Source organism: Alligator sinensis, unplaced genomic scaffold (genome assembly GCF_000455745.1).
Source record: "Alligator sinensis unplaced genomic scaffold, ASM45574v1 scaffold941_1, whole genome shotgun sequence".
Classification (NCBI taxonomy): Eukaryota; Metazoa; Chordata; order Crocodylia; family Alligatoridae; genus Alligator; species Alligator sinensis.
Window position 1 is genome coordinate 999,329 of NW_005842163.1, and position 17,927 is coordinate 1,017,255.

Consider the following 17,927-nt stretch of genomic DNA (forward strand, 5'->3'; position numbering starts at 1 on the left):
CAGGGGGTCGGACTAGATGATCTGCCCAGGTCCCTTCCGACCCTAGAAACTATGAAACTATAAATTTTAAAGTAATATTTTTACATACACAAAGATGCATACATACAAAAGATCTTATTTTAAAATGACTTACTTTTTTCAAAAGTACACTGAGTTTCTCATATCATCTCATGACTCCAGAAGTTGGGATTTTAACAAGAATGCCAAACATTGCAAGACTTGAACTCAAAACAATAATTTTGCATGTAATTGCGTATGGAATGGGCCTCTCACACTGAGGCCATTTCTGACTCCAATCAAGTGATCGTTTATTGTCCAAGGAAAAAAAATGCCAGAAGTTGGTTATAGCATCAGATATGAGAACATCTAAAATGCTAAAGTAACAAGAAACCCTGGTGCTCTTTAGGCTTTCAGCTTCTGAGTACTAGGAAATGGGTCTGTTCTCGTCATCCACAGAGCTTTTTACCTAGCCTCAGTTGTTTATTTTTAGGGATGTCTCTGAATCTGAATGAACATTGATTTCCTTTCTCCTCAACCCCATATTGCTTTTTTAAAATACGGTGTGATTTACTTACCTAAAAATATGGTGTGATTTGCTTTCCTTTCTATTAAGGGTACATTGACATATATGGATAATACTCAAGAGGCCATGAAATGAGATTGAAAAGATAGAAAATATCAGATCTTTAAAGACCTCTTCCTCCCTCTTAAATTTTTCCTTTGCAAAAAACCACTTAAACATAGTGTATTTGAGTCTATTATTCTTTTTGAGAATTTTCAGATCCTGATAAAACATTTTAGGCATGATAGATGAAGCAGAAGACAAACATTTCCATTGAGATAAGACTATTTAGAGCTCTAAAAATTAATAGCTGGACAGTTGTTTCACTAATAGATCTGATATTTTCTGCATCCAGTAAGATAATTTCAGAAAGAGATAGGTAATGATATTGCCAATCACGGGAATGGTATCAGGCTATCTCCCCACATATATTTCTCACTGTCATGTAGCACTGTGCTATAATTTAGTTTCTGCACACCTTCAGACAACAATGGCAAGAAGTAAAAATACCCTTTCCCCCACTTCTGGATCAATCCTTGTATTTATCTGAAGTTATTTATGAAGCTTCCTCTTCTATAATCCTTTAGGCAGGGCCTGATCCTGCAAACCTGTAATTATGTACCTCCTGCTTGAATAAGGTCTACTGTGAAAGAGTTTAATGCCCTGCAATGAGGAGATCTGTTATTGTAGTGTCAGAAGCAACACCAAATCATAGTCTCAGCTCTTCTGTGAATGGTGGAGCCCCATTGAATTCAGGGAGGCTTACTTAAGGGCAGATCCACCCACACTGATCCAGGGACAGAAGCAGAGTCAATGTGTATTGTGCCCTGCAAATTTGGGCAATGATACCAATAAATTCAATGCAAACTTTCACAAAACACAGTATCATGACTGACCTAGCTCAAATATTCTTCCTGGAGATTTCTCCTAAAGGGTGCACTTGGTGGTTGGCTTACAGACTTTTATTCTGTTCCTTTAATTTTAGATGGTTTCATGTTGATTAAAGAAGCAAACACATAACATAGAATGAAATCTCTTCCATGGATATTTGTGAAAAGGCATCCTCACCAGCTCCTTTGTGATGACTCTCTTCCAACATCTAAGAGTTAGGGCTGTGCAAAACGGCACCATGCCATTTTGCTTTGAGTTTCGACAGAACAGTGTTTCGTATCAAATTTCATTTCAAGTCAAAACAGCTGTTCCTTTCAGTTCTGTTGAAACAGAAAGGCTGTTTCGATGCTGTTTCAATGTTTCGCTGGGGATGGGGAGACGGCCCAGCTGATCTAGCATGGGGGACCAGGTAGCAGTCCAGCTGGACTGCCTTGCTGCCCCCTACCGGATCTTGCACTGGGGATGGGAAGTCAGCCCAGCTGGACTGACTTCCCATCCCCAGCCTATGGTTGAAACGTTTTGACCAGCCTCGTTTTGTTTTGAGGCTATTTTGATGTCCTTTGTTTCATTCTGATTTTGCTGTTTCGACCTCAAAATTGGTTGAAACAGTGTCACAACACAACAGCAGGTGAAATTTTGCACAGCCCTACTAAGAGTCATTTGCTGGAAAAATACTAAATGTGAAACTCAATGACTTTATAAAGGACATTAGCCAAGCAACAAATTGGAGCACTAGAAATTCTAATTGCAGCCTAGAAACAAACAGAAGAAATTAGTTTATTTGTAAAAGCCTCTAGCCTGGGGTACAGGTAACTTTTAAAAGCACTAAAAAAGGGTTGCTTACCCTGTAGAAGCATGCATCAATTGTTATGACCTAATTGTTAAGTCTGCATGTTCCTATAGCGATACAAGTTAGCTGCTGCTGAAACTCTAGCCGTGCATGAAACACCATTAAAGTAGCAATGGTTTTGCTATGCCTGCATCATTACTGGAGGATGTAAACCTAACAGTTGCATCATAACAGCTTATAACACTAACTTTTGATATAGTTTTTACATCTTTCTATAACCCATAGGGTGTTGGTTAAAGTAAATAAAATCATGATATGACTCCAACACAGCTATTATACATTAATAAATTCAAAACCAAAACTTCCCAGTCAACACTATCAATTGCTGGTTTAGAATTCACTGACAAGGAAAGAGAAATCTATCAAAACTCTGAGAGAGTTCTACACATTCAGTGATTTATTCTGCAGGCCTTCTGTTAGCGAGACCCTCAGCATTGTATGAGATCACATCTGTAAGCAGTACTTGTTAAATTACTATGACTAGCTCAAACCCGCAGAAGGTTTGCAATTAAATTTTTATTGCAACAATATTTCTTTAAATACAGCATTTTTAGTTATCCTTTGACTGAATACTTTAACGGAAAAGAAGTGGCGAGGGGCCTGATTTTTTATTTTTTTTTGTCCTGGAGCCTGCTTGCATCTCCTGCGGTCAGGGAGTGAGCTGCTAGCAGGTCATGCAGCTCCTGAGCTACAGGGGACCCTGGTGCTTCCCTCTGCAGCAGCAGTACCCCCTGGACAGCACCTACCCACTGGCACCCTGCCTAGGTGGTCTTAGGGAGCACCACTGCCAAAAGGGAAGCACCAGGGCCTCCCACAGCTCAGGGCCTGCCAGCAGCTTTCCCCTCGGCCACTGGAGAGGCTACATAAGCTGGCTATATAAAGGAATCAGGCCCTTCTGCTTTACAAAAGGGAATTAAAAGCATTAGATTTAAAGAAGCTAAAACACTGGGAAACATTAATATTTTATTTCTCCCTACATTAAATTAACTGTCTTAATATTATTTTAAATATTTTTGGCATTCTTATTGTGACAAACCACACATTCAAATTAAAGCGTGACAGAAACCAGCTTTAAAAATGTTCTACATTTTTTCAGGTAACAATTTTATGGTTTTCTGGCCATTTTTATAGCTTGATGGCCATTTTTATTATGCGATAATTAATTTGCATGTGTAGCATGTCTAAATTTATTCTGTAATTAGCCAATTAACTGCATGGTAGACGTAACCTATCAGGGACCTTTGCATCCCATTATCTGATAGCACTTCGTGTCTTAAAAGAATCAGCTTCCAGCCTTTACATTGGTAGTTATGTAGCTTTTCAGTCTTCAAAAAATTCCCTTTGACTTCTAAACAAAACTGTTATAACTGCATTCCAGTGGCTGCAAAGTATGCAAACTATTTTAGCAAGTACTGTACTACAACTCCAATTTCTTCCTCCACTAAGTGTTTATAACCAGTACAGAAATATGTCAGTAGGATGTTATTGTGCGGGCCGGGAGCGGTCCGGGCCCTTTTTCGCGCCGCGCGGGCTGTGGCCAGCCGCCCGGGCACGCTGGGTCGGAGAGAACAGGCGACACGCTAGAATTAGGCACGGAAGCGTAATGGTTGATTCAAGATAGTTTACTTACACCGAAGATGGTCGCGGTGTAGGCTGGACAGTTTCCCAGGCACAGCTCCGCTTAAATCCTCGTTTGAGGACTCAGACAACACTTGGATCACTCCCACGGAGTTGTCGAGGCTCCATGGATCCTTTTGCGCGCAGGGAGAGGGGTATATCAAGGTTTGCGTTCGGTGATGGGGAGAGGCTAGAGGCTGATCAGACCCCTGTTGCCTGCTTGAAATGCACTGGGTTCGATAGGCTCCGCAGCGCTTAGAGATCTTCACACAGCGTGAAGTCTCCTCCTCCTGGTGTTCGTGGAGTCCTCCAACTTGGGCGGAAACCACTCAAGCTTTTTATATGGCTAGCAAGCCAATCGCTAGCCGCCACGTGTGAATAATTTTACGCAAGCCCATAATCGGACTCGAATTAGAATACAAATGGCAGGAACTCTTTGCAACGAGCATTTCTGTGCTGCAACAAAGAAATGCACACTGCAAAGAATGCTACAAATTGTCAGGAATTCTTTTACACCGGGGCTTTCCTCGGCAGCAGAAAACTCCACCGTGCAAAGAAGCTGCAATTTAGCGGGAACATAATTCAGTGGTGCCAAAGCACACACAAAACAAAAATCACACCTTTGGGCTGTGACAGTTATCAAGCACATTCATCTCTGAAAAGATTTCTCCACTCTTGTGGACTCTGTTTTGACTTCCAGAATGCCAACCAATTCCTTTTACAAATCTCATAATTATGCATACAAGTTTTCTGCTTACCTTTTATACTGTATATAGCATGGTACGCTACACTACCCTACGCTTCTTCCAACCTGGGGCAACCCCTGAATATCTTTTCCCACATTTCTGGTTTGGAATATATTTTTTCTTTGGAACTTTTTATACTTTCTAAATGAAACCTTCTTCTACATATAGACTTTTGGAGAGTCTGGGTTTCTGCAAGATTTATTTGCAAAATAATTCCTGTTGATATAACAACAACAACATATCATTAGTAAGAATAATATTTTATAAATATTATTCTTATTGTCTTAGTACATAAAGACTCTAATCAGACCAAAGGTGCCCCCTCCAACCTCTCCTCACTACTCCTACAAGCTCAATAGGCTTGTGTGGTTAAGATTTGACAGGTTTTACAGCCAACGGTATGCCATGGAGTGATATGGCCCTCTGGCTGCCTTGCACTCTTCTGCCTGAATGACCAGTGAGCCTTTAACTGCTGGGTTAACTGGGATCAGCCTCTGGCACAAGCCCAGAAGACAGTCAAACACAGTTATAAGTCATAACATGATACCTCCACTGCTATGCAATCACAACTTGTGCAGACACCCATAATATAAATACTGTCCCCAAACTCTTACAAGCTAAGCCAAAAAAAAAAAAAAGCACACTAGGTTATTTGATCTGTGAAATACTAGGAGTCTCATATGAGGACAGACTACAAACCTGCGTTCTGCAGGTCAGATTAAGGGGTCAAGTCAGTTCACTCTAATCTTAAGCACCATAAAGCAACGCCTGAGCCAATTTTGCTCACACTTGCATATGTGCAAAATCATGCAATTAAATGGGGATATGTGGATATAAATTAGCCTAGAAGTCAAGTCTTTAATGTAAGATAAAGATCAAGTTAAGCCAATACATTTCTTTTTTACTATTATAATTTATCTGATCAGAATTTAATTTCACTACTTTTGCCAGGCTTTTATTAAAATGAAATACAAACAACACTCCAAGCTCTCCATGGAAAGCTGACTAATATTTAATGAACATTCAAACACAGTAAAAGCTGGTTATCTGGCACATTACCATCCGGAATGCTCTGTTAACCGGCATGCTAATCGACGCAGAACCACCTGCTGATTGACGTGGCAAAAGTGAAACTGGAAGTGGCACTTCGATGAGTCCCACTTCTTCCTTGTTTGCCATTGCCCGGGGCAAAGCAGCCTGCATGGGGCCTCCCCCGCTGTCCCCCGGCGCACTGATGCCAGGGAGTGAAAGCCCTGGTGCACCAGACATGGTGGGAGGGGCGGCGGCCCAAATAGGCAAAGACGCCTCTCAGATAACCGGCATATTTGGTTATCCAGCACCCCCCATTCGCCATGGATGCTGGATAACAGAGCTTTTACTGTACTGCAATTATAATAGTATTAACATGCACATACTATAAAAGAATGAACTTTGAAAGGATTAAAAACTCTCAGCTGACAATATACACTCCTATAAACAATTGCATGCATCAGTATGACATACAGGAAGATTAAACTTTTTTTTTCTTTAGGGAAGAGAAAATAGTACCAAAATATATTTTTTTCCTCGTTGAGTTTTGCGTCTTCTCTTTTTGGCACTACTCACCAGAACAAACAGGTCATCCCACATGGAGTCTACATTGCCTTCTGCTGCCTTTTGTGTTTAGAGTTGGCTAAATATTGAGCCAATCTAATGAGGGTCCTGCCATCCAGCAAAATGCTTGAACCTATGCATAACTTGGAGCTTGTCAAAAGTTCCACTGAAATAATAAAAAAGCTTATATAGCTGCTCTGGTTAATAAAAATAAAAAAAATAAAATATTTTTTCCATACAATAGGTCTGTATGCCCATATTTGAATACTTGTGCTTCAAAATTTTGGCCAATCAAGTCTATCTTTTCCAGTCCTTATTGGATTTTTTGCCATAAGAGTTGTCAAGATTATGAACGCAATGGGCTAGCTCTCAATCCAAGATATTTAAATGGTACTTACTCTTAGGCATTTAGTCATTATATGTGATCCTAATCCATTCTGAACTATCCATCCATTCACTAGGATACCCAGATTTCATACATCTCCATTCTGGCCTATCCTGATAAGCACCCCTTGTTTCAGGGGCACCTGGCTAAACCCCTAGGGACAGAGGTAGGGCTGGAAGCCATGTCCAGCAGAGATCCCTTGAACTCTTACTATGCATTTTCTACTTCAGGAACAGCTTTGTGTTCTGAAAAAAGTATTTTATCTAACCAAGGGCATAGAGTAGGTTGTTTAGGCTGGGGGAGATTGCTTGTTGCTTAGTTGTTTATAATTGCTGGCCTCGCTAGAGGAAAAGCTGTATCAACAAAGTTCCGGAGCTGGAAGGGGGGTTACTTGGGGGGGAGCTGGAAGGGGGGTTACTTGCTGGGCTTGCTACACATTTCATCACATCAGCAAGTTTAACCTGTTACGTAGCTATATAAGGCAGACGCCCACTGGGGTGGGGGTGCTTGCTTTGCGAATGATTGCCAAGCACCACTTTCTGCGCAGGAAATAAAGGTTAAGTTGGATCCTTCACCCCTGTGTGTTTATTGGCACAAGCGCACCGGGCACGAACTCACTGTCCTTTGGGGACAACAATCCCATATGCTCAGAAGTGGTTTATTGAGCCATGGTAGCGTTGGAGTGATGTTGTAGCTGAGACAGTCCAGGAGTTATGCAAAAGGCAAGGATTTTTTAGAGTCACATCTTTTCTTGGACCAACTGCATGTTTGAAATAAAATGACACCTAATTCTGCTCATACACTGTTGCAATCCTACTCCATCTGGGAAAGTCTATAAATGTTGTATGAATGGTGCATGTATCCCTCAATTGATGAAAAACTAGTTGGGAAAGGGGAAGAGCAGGAAGAGTCTAGCCACTTTTTAGCTCATTAGTCTAATGATTAGGGCGTATACCTAAAAAGTATAAGAACAATGATTTAGGCTTTCCTCAGCCAGACTGGATCCAAGTCTCCTACTTCCCAGCAAAACACCCTATCCACCACACCATGGGGCAAGGGAGGGCTTAAAATATCCATATCCTGTTGCTGATCTTGTGCCATTGGGTAGTCAAGTGTTGAAGATTCAGGAGTCCAGAAGAAGAGTATCCATGAGGATGCTTTAGTCTCTAGCCCAGTGAGGAGAAATCAGTGGACTGTGGCATTCACTTCCAACCCGTATTCCAGCCCTCAATGTTGTTTTTGCGTTCTGCATCGAATAGTCATTGGATAAAACAGTTAAACAGCATGAGGGCCAGAACTGAGGGCTTCCCCATCTCTGGGCTTACAGACCCATACTCCTGTTTGTTTGTTCTTCATTGGGGTCCACAACCCTCATATGCCTGCCTGCCCACTGGATGAGTTTCAACAAGGGTGTAGAATATTCTCACCCTGTCTACCCTATGGTCAGATAATTAGGACACTTGGCTGGGAAGACAAAGACAAAGTCAAACATCTTCTGATGAGCATGGCCTAGCAGCTGGGGTCTCACTTCTTGGCCCGTGCTCAGACCATTCGGTAACTGAACTAAAAGAGGAATGGGTAACCCCCCTTTTCTGTCCATGTATATCTTGGAGAGAGCTGGATTTCAACATGGCATGATGTTTTCACTGAAGGAAAAGGAGAGCGCTCTGTACCTCACGCACAGATTAGGTTTGACAAAGGTTGCCCTTTCTTAGAATATAACTGGAATCCTAATCATCTCCTTGGGATGAATTAGGAACTGACTTCTAGGGATGCATTAGCTTGCTCATTGAGAAAATAGGAAAGTTTTTCATCTCCCTAGGTGGATTAGAATTTGTCTTCTGAAATGAGGTGTACTTTTGGGGCTATCCATGGCAAAGACCTAGACATCTTACAGACAGATTAAGATCTGGCCCAAAGCAATGTATTTGAGGAGGGACATTTCAGCAAGAAGATGATCCACAGCTTCTCTAGTCACAGGCTAACTCCAATATAAGATTTTGTCACATACCCTGGTCTTTTTCATAGGATGGTTTATCTGAGCAATGCTGAAATAAGAGCCATTTTCTAAAAATATTTATTTCTAGTTATTGCTTATATTTAAACACCCAAAAAAGAGCCTCATTTTGAGACACTTGGCACTGTGTGTTTTGTGTAAGGTGTCTCAAGTTGGGCACGCAAGAATTAAGGAACCCCCAAAATAGCTTTAGTCACCGTCACAACACTTGGCCACGACAAATTGTACTAAAGAGAAATGTCTGTTCCTTCCTGGAAGCAGCACAACTTGAGGCAGCATCCATGGAAAAATTCACTCAAATGATACAGCTTTTTTTTTTAACATTTTTATTTGTAACAGTATTACATGGTGTGTTACAGAAATTAATGGAAAATTCTAAAAATTTGTTGTTCTTTTGTTGAATGCATTATACATAAAGTTAAAAATAATGTGTCCATATATGTTAACAAATAATGATCATCATCTGAGGTAAAGTTAAAGTAGGTCTAGAAATGTACTGCAACAGTCATTTTATCTTTCTCATCTTTATTAAAAAAATATGTGTCAGAATGCAGAAATAAAAATGAATGAAAACCACAGAGTAAACATTTTTGCAAAGAAGGTGCCCAGTACATTATTAGATGATAAGTTTCATCAGACACTTGGATGACTACAATCTATCAAAATATTTTTCATGACATGTAAAGATCAGGAAACTACAGGGGATGATAACAGGATGGTGGGTGGGATTCCCTGGTTTAAAAATTTAAAGTGACAAATTTAGTGCTAGTGAAGGATGAGGGACTTAAACAATTGCACAAGCTGGATCATGTATTTATCTACAATACTGATACAGTGCATACCCCCACATTCCTCTGCAAATCAGCATCTCAACAATGACAAGGACAGGCTAGGGCTATGGTATGGTAGCTCCGGATTTCTTTTTTTTTCCTAACGCCGATTAAAATGAAGAAAACAGTCGATGGCAATGGGGACTATCATCTCTCATGAAACATCCAAAAATCCCAACCCTATTCAATATTTACCTACTTTTTGCATGGACTTCTTCCACCCAAAGGTAGGTCAGTCTGAGCTCTAGAAATGGAATGACAATGGATTTACTGAGCCATGACTTTGCTTTTCTTTCTCTTTGAACATTTTACTGCGCAACTGAAAATGCACTGACTATACAATACTTCAAATGTTTATGAAGAATCAAAATGATTATCTCGATGGGTCCATTTTGCAAGAGAAAACCTAAGAAGAGCCTTACTGAGGAAGAAAGTAGCACCACTTATTGAAAGCAAAAATAGTAAAAAGAAATGTCCTTCGGGAATATTTTGTCCTTATTTTAATCCCCAAACTTATAACCTGTATGTTTTAATTTAACTCCTAAAGTTAGATAACTGCTTGCCTCTTTCTTCTGATGTGAAAATGACTTTGCTACCGACTGTTTGCATGGACCAAAGGATATGGTGGATGGGGATAAAACATGTTTTCTCTGTATGTTCATTAGGTCTATCCACAGATAATCTGTCATTTGCATACATTCGCTAACGCATCTCATTCAACATAAGAGACTGGAATCATGTTATGAGGTTTGGTTGTACAATGACTACCCCTGCTCGTCTTTCAGCTTTCCTCGTTTACAGCAAATAAACTGATTTCTAAACCCTTTTTTAGTTTATATATAGATGATTGAAAGTAAAAAGTTTACAACTCCAGGCCTATTTTAATCAATGACAGAAATGGAAAGCCTAATGTTTCAATTTAAAAACAAAATCGGCACAATAACCCTAAAAACAGATTCATCATTTGATTTGTTTAAACTTTTTTTTAGTGTTAAACCACTAAATTCAATACATTGTAACTGCATAGGAACATCAGGAAAACACATTTGACCTGTATAACAACTCTCTGTAGGGCAAAAATATAGTTTTTTTTCCTGAAAATCATGTGCTAAACATATGAACCCAAACACTGCACTTCTGTTTCATAAATGTAAAAAAAGGAAGTTTTTAATTTTTCTGATCTGTGTGTAAACAGTTTGATGATTTCCACGAAGAGATGTCAGAATCATAAAGAAATGTCTATGAAATGGGTTTTTTTTTTTTTTTAAAGAAAAAGATGTGGAATACATTTGCGTGGAAAAAGCTAGATCATAAAAATCATGTGTTCCCATCAATTTAACTAGTCGCTGACAAACTAACTGCTGTTGGCAAATGCACTTGAGCCTCAGCCCGTTATCATAAGCATGTGAGAAAACATACGTGATGCAAAAACCACCATTTGGGTTTGCCACACCTCCCAAGCACTGCAATTTGCTACCTTCTCTACTGTGTAATGGCATTATTAAAAGAACTTCCAGAACATTTATATTTACAAAAAAAACTGGCAATTTTCATTCGAACTCCTTAAAGCCATTTCCCCTTAAACATTTAAAGAGTTTAACAGTAAGATTTTTTTTTTCAAGTTATAAAATAAAAATCCCATTTGAATTTTCTGATGTACAAAAAAGTGATAAAGATGAACAGTTTGATCACAGAATCAGTTTGTTATTCCAAAATTCATGCCACTGGTGTCCCATTTAAAAGTCTGTTTTATCCAAATCCATAAACCAGAATCATACCAGAATTATTTGGCAAATGATTTTTTTCTTCAAAAATGGCACACAGAGAAGAAAATGCTTGTCTGCATAGCATTACAGCAGCAAGAGATTGAAGAAATAAAAAATATTCCTTTTACTGTACTTTTTTTTTTTTTTAAAGAGTTTCCTAGGAAATAATGTATTTTTCATCTCTTTCATCAATGAGATCTGATGTCCTTTCTCTACCCACAGCATGAGTATTCAAACAGAAGAGTAGCATTTCTTCCTCATGACGCACTAATATAAAGGTCCATTTGGCAACATTTTTCGGTCAGGATGAATCATCAATGCAGTTTTATTCTGCGGTTTCAAGTTAGGAATCATTTCCAAGAGGAGGCATTTTGCTGTTAGACTCTGTCACTCATAGAAAACAAACAGAATAGAAATACCAAAAAAAAAATGACACAGCCAGTATTTTTTTTTTTTAAATATACCTAACGGGGAAAATGTGTCAGGATCCGCCTGGTGTAAATGATGATGCGAAACATGTCACCATGTCATAAAAAGTGCCGACTTGTGCCTGAAAGGCTGTTGAATGATGATGCCACTGCTACATACCGTTTCTGCTTTTTTGCGGAAAAGAAAATGCCTAATACATGATGAATTTCAAATGTTTAGTATTCATATGTGGCGTATAGAAGATAAAAGTTTAAAAGAAGAACAAGGTGTAAGATTTCCAATTATGTGTACTCATAACTCACGGCGAGAGGGCTGGACTCTGTATGGTAAGCAGGGCTCGTTTTTATTTTTGTGCTGCCATAGAAATTTGCCATTGGTTGCCAAAAACCGTCAGGGAAGTTTGTCGAACTGATCCAGTAGGGCAATCATTTATCTTTTGTCAGACGAGATCAATTGGGGAAAAAAGCATGAGTGCCAAAGGCCTGTCAGGTTGTAGATTTTCATTTGAGTCTTGAAGCACCACAAGCCTGTAACAATGCTATTTCTTAGGTCTGTTGATCTGGGCGTAGAGAGGCTCATCTTCCTGAGAACAATAAAAATAAAATAAGCATAGATGCCTCAAAACATTTTTAGCACATCTGCTTGTGAACAGCAATATATCTAGACTTCAAATCCAAAGGGAACTTCTAAGGAAATGTTTGCTTTCATGCAGTTGTGAAAGAACATGGCATTTTAAAGAAAAAATTGACTTATGTCAGAGAGATTTAACATCATTATACTTGAATACATTTTACAGCACGTCTTGTATACTGGCCCTCAAGAAGTACTGCCGAGCATGTGTGTGTGAAGAAATGAAAAGTTAATTAGATGATTAGATTATTTCAAGTTTATGGGTCAGAGCCCTACCCAGTACAAATCATTGTAGCTCCAGTCTTCTCAGGCAGAGGAGCTGGTCCAAACAGTATGTCACAGAACAAAGCTGAGTATTATTACATGCTGTTTATGAAGAATACGTATTTGCTAACAGATTAATAGCTACTGCAAGTAAAACGAATGAAATTGTGGTTGGACTTCTCTGTATGACATTTAATGGAAGGGATTAGCATTATGTCTATACAGTCATTAATCGAAATATAATCACAACTATTGGAAGGAAGGCACGATGATTTGCTAGCGGCTATTTTATTTTGAATAGCTTGGAAATAAAAAAGGCTGCCATGTTTTTAGAGTGATCTTTCATATCTGACAGCGCATGTTTTCGTGGATGAAGCAAGTGTTCTCTCTCTCCTAGAATTCACCCTACTACATTTCCAGAAAGTAATTCATTAAACTGAAAATGACACCTAAAAAAGAACAAGACAGGCAGAAAGGCTAATTAATACCATGCTACATTAACTTTCCAGTTTGATAAATACCAGTAGGATGGTGAATGTAATGAAGTTAGAATCAAATTTGCATTGCAATAAGGTCAGCAGTGCTGACCTGAACTAGAGAACTTCGAGGATTTGACAAATCTACTCCCCGACTAGCCAGTGAGGAGGTAGAAAACACCTCGGTTGGGATAGTGGGTTGTTTGTGGGTTTCTACTCATTGAAGTTGCCACTGTAGCCTTTCTGAATATAAACCAAAACTGGGCTATTTTCTTGAATGTTCAATGCATGCAGCCTGTGGTATGAACTATCAACAACTCACGTGCTGGCTCACCTTTGCAAAGCAATTCGCCTTTGAGTTAATGCATTGCTCTGGAGTTAAGGGAAAAAAAAATCTTTAATCCTGTGCCAGAATAGCTTTTCCATGGGTCCACTACTAGCCTCAGGTTGTCAGCAGGCTCTGAGGCCAGATACAGACATGATACTTTTACTGGTATAAGATAGCAGAAATTGGTCTATACCCACAACAGAATAGAAGCTCAGCACATACAGGCTGCTTTAAAAATGGCAGAATCCAGTCTAAGATTTGCCTCCCCGACCAAAGGGTGAATGTGTGCTCTTTTGCTACCGATCTAAACTACACTGCTTGCAGAAAACTGCATGGCTTAGATAGATTCTGCCTCAGGCTTTTTGAATGTCTGTATCTAGCCTATGTCTCCTCTTTTACAGAGCAGCAACAGCTGGTAGACACAGGGCGCAGACAGAAATGACATTTGTTGCATGACTGGCCCCTTGAAATTGCTCTAAAGCCATGCTGCAACAAAAGAGAAAGGCTGCAGAGCCCTCCGATCACACGACAAAATTAACCCTCGTTGTATGAAGGTTCAAAACTGATTTTCTGTCTGCTCCAGCTGCAGCACAGCGAGCTGCAGCTGCTATCTCTGGATGGGAGGGCAGAGAAGGCAGGGGAGGGAGGTCCCTTCTGGGGTCCTCTCAGCCTTGTTGGAGTGGGGGGGCAGTGGATTGGAGCCCCTAACCTCAGCGGGGGGCTCCAATCTACCGCCCCCCACCACTCTAGCGGGGCTGAGAAAAATCCAGAGAAAATCCTCCTCCTCCCACCCAGAGATAGCAACGGAGCTGGGAGGGGAGGGGAGGAGGGACAGAGCCAGGGAAAGACACAGTCTCATCCACCCTCCTGATCCATCAGCTAATCTCTGCTGCATAGGAGTGATTGGTCTAACTCATAGCAATTTCTGTGAATCGCTATGAGTTAGACCCAGGAGCTCCACTTCTGTCTGCACTCATATTTGATGGCCGATTCTTTTTTCCCACTTGTTTCTATGTCTCCACTTGTTCCAGTTCCAATACAGGGCTGGACTCTGCCCAACAGGCAGGAATTTCATATCACCAGTGCAAACTCAAAATCCTGTCTTACTGTTCCCATACATCTTAGAAGCAGTCTTTCTTTTTTTCTGTCTTCATTATATCTCTTTAAAAAGCTGTATATCTAGAAGTTTAAGAGGATTCGGCTGTGCTTTTCCTACAACTGCCAAGCCAGGTTACAGTACACCCACTAGCAGAAAGCAAGATAAATCTTCTTTGAATGACATAGTTGAAATGATCTACAGCTAGAAGCAAATCATTTGTGACCTTGAAAAACTGAAGATTATCATAAGCAGAGCTGTCCCTATGGGTGCTCCGAGGCCCAGGGCATATCAGCCCGTGTGGGGGCAGGGGGTGGCAAGCAGCCACAGCATGGAGCCGGTGGCACGCGGAGCCAGCAACGTGCAGCAGCCGTGGCGGGGCCTGCACAGCACAGTCCGCAGGGCCCCCCAAAGCGTGCGGCCTGGGGCATTCGCCCCGATCCCTCCCCCCCAGGACAGCCCTGATCATAAGAGATGATTGGGAAGTAAACAGCTATAGTTTGCATGCTCTGTTTTGAGGAATGCCCTGCCACTGCCAGTTTTCATGTACTGCGGGCACAAACCTGGCAGAATGAAGTATCATAGCTAGTCCAGAGAAAATCAATACTAATTAAAGGGGAAATCTGACACATGTAACAGGGTCCTCATCTGGCATTTCAGGATTTGCTGGGCCTGGGGTGAATGCAACAGAAAGCTCAGAAGAAAGAAGGGGGGGGGGGCGGGGGGCAGAAAGAAAGATTCCCTTAGAACAAAAAATGCCAGTTCTTAAATGCTGCCAAGAGAAAAATCTTTGAAAATGTCAAGTATGCTTATTATAGAACATCTCAAATAGCTCTATGTTATGCAGATACACTTAACTGACAGATATCCCAAGGCCTCACTGACCTTGGAATCACAAGGTGAGATGGACATACATGTCAGGACACAGTCTCCCTCGGTTATACACACACACACACACACACACACACACACACACACATATATATATTTTAGACATCGCCAGGCATAAACTTTAAACAAATCTATCTTATTTCCACCCAACTATTTTTCTTGAATACATACTGAATATGGGCAATGTAGTAATGGTCCCATTCTCAGAGTTAATTTATTTATTTTATTTTAGCTATCCCATACCATTAATGGACAAAGTTCTCCTTTTTTATGTTTTCCTCTCAAATGCCAAAGCAGGAGAATGAACCTTAAATGTTATATAAGACATTTCCCCAAAAATGTTTTGGTTGTGTCAGGGACCAAACTGACTTTAAAGAGTGGATGTTGATCATTGTCCGTCAGTGAAACCAGCAACAATGAATTACAGAAATGCTTAGGAGAGGATCAAAGGTTAGAAGAGAAGGGACAGAAAGATCCTGACAAGGAAGGAAAGAGAAAAGCAGAGTCTAAGCAGATATCTTTTAGTAGACAAACTAGATTTTTGAAAAAAAAAGGCTTTATTTGCAAGCTTTTGGGCACAAGCACCTGCCTTCAGGCATAGGAGAAAAGACTGTAAAAGTTCTCCTAGGCAGAACTTTCTACCTAGGAGAGGTAGAAGATAGGAAGACCATGGGTAGAGATAGGAGGGAAGGGGAGAAGGGAAGGAAATGTGTGAAGGAATGCAAGCAATCACTTGAAGGCCCTTCCCCTCCCTCCCCTCCTATATCTACCCATTGTCTTTCTAACTCCCCTTCATTTCCCTTTTTGCAGATGTGCTAGTTGTAAATCTGCTTCTTTCCTACCTTGGAGAACACGTAACACCAGCAGAATCTCCCTATGTCCAATGAAGGGTGTTTGTGCCTGAAAGGATCCAAAGAACTTTTTTCCAACTTTTTAGTTCGTCTAATAATAAAAGATATCACATCTATCCAACGAACCTTGCCTGTCAGTGGCTACTGTGCATTCAATTTAGTACTTGTATAATCGAATACTAAATAAATGCACAGTCACCGGTGTTACTGTGCAGTAGCTCCAGAAAACACCTTTTTAGTGATGCTACTGTGCAGTAGCCTAGTTATACTGTGCAGTAGCGTATTAGCACTGTCTGTGCTGTGACAAGCTATGGTGCATTATTATTAGGCTACTGTGCAGTTAGCATCTCGTGTAGACGCACCCAGTAGGATGTAAATCTAAACCTGCCACTAGCAGGTTGGGCTTCTGATATGAGAGCATGCACAACCCCCCGGGGCATTCTGCCTTCCATGGGATCCCAATTAGAAAGCAGCCCAACCATTGTTTTAATTGTTGGTACCTTTCTGCAGTCCCCTTTAAGATACGCTGCTACACAGAATGCTGTACAAACCGCGTCCCCCCCTCCCTATATTTTAAAGTTACTGTTGGCTTGGGTTTCTTTGACCTATAATGTAAATTCTCAACATATCAGCCCAGCCTTAGCAGATAAGCTTCATGAAATGAGACTGTGTATTCTGGTCATCCAGCCAGAAGGAAAACCTTGCACTGAGAAGCTGCATTAAAAGAGAGATGTTAAGGGAAAGTGGGAAAAGAGCACCGTTGGAGTGTAATGCATCTTTCATACAGCAGGCTATGCTGATTCAAAAGTTTTGGCAAGCAGTCAGCAAGCATACACTGGGCTAGTTATAGGGGCCCTGTCTTATTCTTCCACTGATGCTTGTTACTGTGGAAGATAAATGCTATTATGTCTGGCGTCTCTTGGCTCTGCAAATGCATTAACCAGCAAGTTATTGCATATGACTTTCTATTCAATAGTGTGAGCATTAGAGAGACTATACTAGACTGAAAACATTTCCCAGCATGCAAAAATCTCACCTTGCTACTGGCAGTTTAAAAAAAAATGTCTGTCACTTTGTTATCTTCATGGTTTACTCAAGACTGTAAAATTAAGAAGGAATGTCTAGAAAGATCATCCACTGTCTTTTCAAGTCCTGGAGTAATAGGAAGTTGCTACGTATTATTGCAATGTTACGTGTTCATTTTTTTTCCTGCTCCAGTCTTTTGGGAATATCAAGGGGAAGAGAGAAGTCCTATTACTGGGCCTGAAGACAGAAAGGCAGCTCCTTTATGAATTCCTTGCAGTGGGTGTTTTAGAGCTGAGAAACAACTGTATGGATAGGTCTACTGCTTCTAGGCTCTAATCATCTTTGAGTGAGCTAGGTAAATGAAGTTGAAATGACCAGTCCTGAAAAAACGGTTTCAGGGATATTGTGAAGCTGTGCTACTCTGGGGGTTCATCATACAATGGCAGAAACTTGAAATGGATGGAAGGCCAGGGCAGGTTTCAGATCCAAAGTAATGCCAATGCATTCTCTTTGGGTCATTGTGCTTAGCAGATAAGATCCTGGCAGGGTTCAGCATCTGCTGCTTCTCTGTTAACCTCCGATATTGGAAGAAGTAGAGAGAACATTATGAACCATTGTCAACAAGAATGAACGGTATTTTCTTGTCATCCAGAGATGGAGCACAACAGACGGGCAGCCA

At 40.6% G+C, this 17,927-nt stretch overlaps 1 protein-coding gene across 8 annotated transcripts in view; it reads right to left on the bottom strand.

The window, feature by feature from the left end:
* Positions 1-9,001: 9,001 nt before the first annotated feature.
* Positions 9,002-17,927, bottom strand: part of DAB1 (DAB1, reelin adaptor protein) — a 430,025-nt gene continuing 421,099 nt past the window's right edge. For 5 of the 8 annotated variants that reach the window (XM_025206587.1, XM_025206586.1, XM_025206588.1 and 2 more), the window contains one exon: positions 9,002-12,265. In XM_025206587.1, the coding sequence (XP_025062372.1) occupies positions 12,116-12,265 (150 nt within the window). In that variant the 3' untranslated portion in view covers positions 9,002-12,115. Of the gene's footprint in view, positions 12,270-17,927 lie in introns of all 8 variants that reach the window. The other 3 variants (XM_025206589.1, XM_025206591.1, XM_025206590.1) reach the window with 2 other exon arrangements.